The 6,000-nt window shown below is 56.0% G+C and overlaps 1 protein-coding gene across 5 annotated transcripts in view; it reads right to left on the bottom strand.

Annotated features, from left to right (window-relative positions):
• Nucleotides 1-602: 602 nt before the first annotated feature.
• CYSTM1 (cysteine rich transmembrane module containing 1) overlaps nt 603-6,000 on the bottom strand; it is a 30,468-nt gene continuing 25,070 nt past the window's right edge. For all 5 annotated transcript variants that reach the window (XM_082323981.1, XM_082323984.1, XM_082323982.1 and 2 more), the window contains exon 3: nt 603-1,053. In XM_082323981.1, the coding sequence (XP_082180107.1) occupies nt 947-1,053 (107 nt within the window). In that variant the 3' untranslated portion in view covers nt 603-946. The remainder of the gene's footprint in view (nt 1,054-6,000) is intronic.

Below are 6,000 nucleotides of genomic sequence, written 5' to 3'. Positions count from 1 at the left end.
CCTCAGCACTAAATTAATCCATAGTCTTGTTTCTTCTTACTCATTAATTTACCGCCCCCCAAGCCTATGCTCTGCAGTAGGGGGATGATGGATCACTGCTCAAAACCCCTGAGCAGGATCAGTCCTCCCCCAAGAGCCGCTGATGCACACACGCAGCAGCTCAACATCTGCTTCCCCCAGCTCCCTGCCATCCCAGGAGCTGCTGCAGAGGCCCTCAGTCCCAGAAGGGGACCCGCATGTCCAGCCCTGAGTAAGCAGAGGGATGAAAACCCAACTGAGCTGCCCTGTGCGGGACAAGGGGGTTGGTGGTGTTAGGTACAGGCACTCCACCCTCCCCACCCCATCTGGTTTCACGGCGCTCTCACAGCTTACACACCAAGTTGCTGCAGAAAATCGCTCAGATGCTGGTAACAGCGGGCCAAACAACCACAGCCTAGGCCCCAGCGAGGGGTCGAGGCACGAACTCATGCAGCAAAGCTGCTTGAAGCCAAGTCCATCATTGCTGTTGCAGAGTCAGCGCATGCGGGAGGCTGAGAACAGACCGACGGGGGAAGCACACCCTCTACGGGACACATTTATTGAAACAGTCGGGACCTAGCAAGGAAAATCATCTGTTGGCTTTAATTATTGCGTATGTCTTCATTTCTAGGACTAGGAAAATTTCAACTGATAAATACACATTTCATCAGAATGCCTTTGGCTGAAATACACCATTAGCACATTCTTCAAAGTTACAACAAAAGTCTTAGAAATGTTAAAAAGGGATTTTTCCTTTACTAAAATAAAGGAGTGCACCCCCCACCCCAACAAGGCGCTAGGACTGACAGACGGGAACTCTTGGCTGTGCAAAGCAGAGCGTTGATTACAGTAACAGAAAGAAGTCAGGACGGGAGTGGGGAGCCTGCATAGCACTCAGTGAGAGGTACAGGAGGCGGCTGCAGTGGAGTCAGGTCAGCATGTCCCAGAGGCAGCAGCAGCAGAGCGCGGTCCAGCATGCTGTCAGGCAGGCGCTCTCGCCTGTGTCATCCCTCCGCCGCTCCTCCACGACGTACACTGTGGGGACAGGAGAGCTCCGTCAGTCAAAGAGCAGCACAGCAACACCCGCAGCAGCCAGCCACGTCTGCCACCCCCAGCACAGCCACCCGCGGTGCCCCTCTGCACCCCAGCACTCACTTTGGGTGGCTCACGCTTGTTGGAGACAAGCTGGTGCACGGGTGAGCACTCGCAGGAGTGGAGGTGCTGAGCTCCCGTGCTGGGCGCTGCAGCCCCTCGAGCCATGATTTCATCACTGCAGAAGCACCCCGTGAGGACCCGCTGCCCCCTCCCATCACTGCAGCACCCCTTGGACGGGAAGGGGCCCCGGGGGAAGCACTCCTTTCTTCAGCTGGGCCCAGGCTGCTGGAACTGCGCAACATTAACAATCTCGACACAGACAGCCAGTGCAGGTCAACCAGGACCAGACTTCTGTTATGTTACATACAGTTATTGAGCAAGAAAACAGGCTTAGCCTGGAAGGCGTCTGCTCTGAGTAAGCTGCCCTCCGGGGAGCGCCGGTGCCTAAGCCAGAATCCCTGCCTGCCCCGCTGCCTCCCCCTGCCCTTTGGCAACCCCCAGCCAGCGGGAGGCCCTGGAGCATAGTGCCCACAGGTGCCCTGGCTGCCCCAGCTGAAGCCAATGCCCTCCAGGCCCGGCACAGCTGCCCTTCCCAGGGCAGGAGGCACCCAGCCCAGGCAGCAGTGCTGGAGGGGACCCTGCGCTCCTACGGCACTTGGGGTGCTGGGAATGGAGCACGTGCAAGGAGAGTGGCAGGTCAGATGAGGCTAAAGGCCAAACTCCCACCCAGCCGCCCACTCGCTCCTCCTCAGCAGGGCAAGATGGGAAAAGAGGATGAGAAAGCTCGTGCGTCATACAAAGACAGAGATTTCTCACCTATTACCATCATGGGCAAAACAGGCTCAACTTGAGGAAACTTATATTAATTTATCACCAATTAAAATAGATTTGGGTAGTGAGAAACAAAGACAAACACTAAAACATCACCTTTCCTCCTGCCTCCTCCACCTCCTCCCCCTAGCACCACAGAGGGATAGGGAATGGGGGCTGCAGCCTGTACACAGCAGCTCCTCTCTCTGCTAGTCCTGCCGGGGAGGTGAGCTGTGTGACCGTGCTTGCCAACAGGGAGGTGACAGCTGCAGGCTGGGGTTGTTTCCCTGCAGCCTTGGCAGAGCCCATGCCCCCTCCTGAAGCAATCTGTGTTCTGGGTACATTAATCTTTAGAGGGATCATTAGGCACCTGGTGATGGAGAAGGCAGCTCAAGGCTTTCAGCAAACAGTGCTGAGACCAGCAGGAGCAGCTGCCCTGGACCTGACCAGGTGCCACTGGGGACTGTCGCAGAGCTCCCAGCTGGCCTCAGCTCCAACACAGCACAGCCTTCGGGCACCAATGTAGGGTCTCTGCCAGGAGAACCTGCTCCAACATGGGTCCTCTCCACAGGCCGCAGGTCCTTCTGGGAACATCCACCTGCTCCATAGTCCTCCACAGGCTGCAGCAAATACCCAGAGCACCTCCTCCTCCAACCCTCTGCTGTTTCTCACTCTTTTGTTCCCTCCTCTCTCTCTCTGGCATTTTCTGCCCTTTCTTAAATATGTCCTCACAGAGGCACCACCAGCTTTGCTGATGTGCTCAGCAATGTCCTGTGGTAAGTCTGTTGCAGAGCCTTGACACCTACAGCAGAACAAAGAGGTAAGGTCCCAGGGGCAGGAGGTGGTCTCAAGGTGAGATTCAGGTACTGCGCATGAATGGCCATGGGGAGGTGGGTACAGACAAGTCCCGGGACAAGCCGAGGTCAGTGGCAGAGCAGTGTCCCTCCTGCCCCTCGAGGCTGGAGAAAGCTCACTCTGCATTTTGGGCCTTGGGCAGAGGGTGCTTTTGCACCAGCCAGCACTTCTCAGTGGTAGGAAGAGCTCGCTCTTCCCAGGCAGCAGGCCCCACAGAAACAGCAGGGATTTGCTCTGGCTGACTCACCTACCCAATTATAAAGCCACCTGGTCACTGTAAGGAAAGCAAGCAGGAGGTGGGTGTGGCAGAGCTGGGATGCATCGCCTTCAGAGCCTCCCTCTTACAGCCTCCACAGCTGAGGCCAAGGAACACTGACAGTGCCCAAGTCCAGAGGGCTCCATGATCAGCAGCAGGCTGACTTGGAAAACAAGTGGGTGGGTTCCTTGCCATTGGGTCACTTCCATGCACAATCAAAAAACACAGTTTTAGCACAGTGAAGATGACAAGAACCTGCCTGCTGTCAGGTCTGGCCAGGCCACAGGCAGGAGAGGCTGAATAGGCACTCAGGGCAAAGTTTTCCAGGAGATGCTTCTGTAGCTACAAGTACATTTGCAGTTTGTCTGCTTGTTGTCTCTTGAGACTTGTACCGCTAAGTCAGCTTGCTTTAATAAGTAGCTGTTCCCTGACAATGCTCCAGCCCTGTCATGCACAGAACTGCCTCCTCCCCTAGGAAGTCAGGGCCAGGATCAGTCCTTGCTCCAGCTCTGTGTCCATCTTACATGCTAGGGGACTTTCAGCTCTGCCTGCTCAGCACCCAAGGCACAGCCAGCTCTTACTAGGCTAGGAGACAGCAATCCTGGGACACCTCACCTGGCAAGGGGCAGATGCCTGGATCACACCCCCGGATCACACCCCCAAACACTCAGGTTATTGCCTCATGGACAGAAACCATTTAAGCTCTGCCCCTCGAGGGCGGCCCAGAGGCTCCCAGGAGGCTGTTGGGATTTACTGCACATTGCCAGCTGCCTGAAAGCACAGGAGGGAGCCCCACCTTTGGATGGAGCTCTCCCAGCAGGGTCTCCTGCCCAAGGCCAGTGTGCTGCCTGCTCTTTCTACCAGCCCCTGAAGCCCGTTTGCTCATCTGTCCCAGTTTACCTTTGGTTCCTCCTCACTGAGCTGGGGCTATCACACCCAGAACTGCAGCAGTTTGAAGGCAGGCATGTGACCTTCCTTCCTTAAAGCTTTCTTGGGTCTCTTTGTTATGGTCTGTGTGGGAAATGTGCCCTCACACAGGAGCCTGACCCAGGCAGGCTGCTAGTGCAGTCAAGTAGTGTCAGAAAAATGTTCCCCCTCCTTCACTGCTTCAGTTCTCTCAAGAGCAACGCATGGAGGATAATGTGCTCCAGCTTATATGATACCAAAATCCTGCCACCATCAGGGTGGGGCAGAGAGAGGAATAGTCCAGTAAGCCCCCCCCCCCAAATATCTGCCCTCAGGTACAGTCTGTACCCCAGCCACAGGCAGCCTCCCTCTCGCCAACAGAAATAACACAGAGAGGAGGCATCTGCCCTGCAGGCACAGCCCAGCTCCAGAGGAGCCACTGCATGGCACTGGCAAAGCACCACTGTCCATCCTTCCCTCCAGGGCTTTGCTGTCAGTCACAGTGTGTGGTGCCCTTGCTCCAGGATTGTCAGGGTGGAAACACACCTCTTTTCCAGACAGCCCCAGAAGGAGGTGGCACGCTGCAGTGCTGTGACAGTCTGCACTGGAGCAGGAGAGGTGCCACGTGCTCTCCTCCCCCAGGAACTGCTGGCCCTACCTACCCCTGCAGAGCCAAAGCAGGCACCTCCAGGCAGGAGCAGACCAGGACTCGATGGAAACCTGGCTCCCGTGCACAGACAGGGGCCCTGCGGGCTGTTAGGCAGTGCTGCAGCAGTGGGGGAGGCTGCGTGACCTCCTCCCCACAGCCTGTGACCAGCGCAGGGCTGCACCCAGGGCCAGCAGCCCTGCCACACCAGCAAGGAGTGCAGAACAAGGTCAATAACTTGTGAGCCCAGCACCCTGGCCTCCTCCTGCAATCCAAGAGCCTAATTCATCCCTTTGAAAGGGGTGGACCACAGACCCATTCCATCTAAAGGGGGAATCTGTCTCAAGGCAGACAGGACTTTGGTCAGGCCCTTTGCTCCTACCCACCCGCAGCCCCAAACTTGCACTCAAAACCATGCATGGAAGGCTTGCAAAGGCTTCATGGCGAAAAGCATGAAGACTTGTGAGTGTTTGACCTTACACAGCATTGTATTGGTAGCTCTCTATTCACTGCCTATTCTCCCTGGTGAAGTGACCCAAGTCCACTCATTCCCATGCATCTCTGTGCAGTGCAAGCTGTGATCAAGCAGCTGGTCAGGTCCCCGGAGCAATGGGCTATAGCAGTTATCCCTGCTCAGCAGCGGGAAAGAAGGGAACTGTGCCCTGCTGTCCAGGGGAGAAGCTGGCTTAACAGAGCTGCCCACACTGTTTTGCTTTGCTTCCTTGACTGGCACTGCTGGGAGCAGCTGGACACCTTTACATTGGATCAGTTTACCCTCCTCGGCTGAGCAGCATTCTCCCCTGCAGCAGATAGAGCTGTCCTTCTGTCTGGCTTCACACATCGAGCTGTGAGGAGAAGCGAGCCCTGACGCCACAGGATGCCTTGATGCAGACCCAGTCATATGGCCAAGCTGTTCGGTAAGGAGAGCAGCACAGCGGAGCTGCGCAGAACAAGTTCAGCTCGCAAGGACTGAAGGAGGTACTGGTGTGTTTCAGGCTGGGAAAAACCTTCAGGCTTTTTTTCCTGGTGGATCCAGGAGCTCTGAACAAGCAGCTAACTTTTTGGTGCCTTTGTTTCCTCTGAGAAGGTCCTGTTACAATGGGCGAAGGCAAAACACATACTAAATGCTCCAAGAGTCCTGTATAAGACGATGACACGCAGTTTTTCAGCAGGGCAGAGTGCACACACAACAGGAAGATGGCCAAGAGCTCCTCCCCAGAGTGAGGTACCAGCCATGCTCTCCCGTCTACATTCAGGTGGGAGAAGATGCTCAACAGCTCCTGCCATCCCTCAGAGCGAACAGCTGAGGCTGCTTTTCCCATGGCTGCTCAGGAAGCTTCCGAACCAGCTCCCTGTGCTGGAGCCCTGAGACAGCTCTGGTTTCTAACTGGCTGCCAGGTGCCGTTCAAGCTGT

Source organism: Platalea leucorodia (assembly GCF_965183815.1).
Source record: "Platalea leucorodia genome assembly, chromosome: 11".
Classification (NCBI taxonomy): domain Eukaryota; kingdom Metazoa; phylum Chordata; class Aves; order Pelecaniformes; family Threskiornithidae; genus Platalea; species Platalea leucorodia.
The sequence above is the reverse complement of the archived record's forward strand: the minus strand, read 5'-3'. Positions and strand labels throughout refer to the sequence as shown.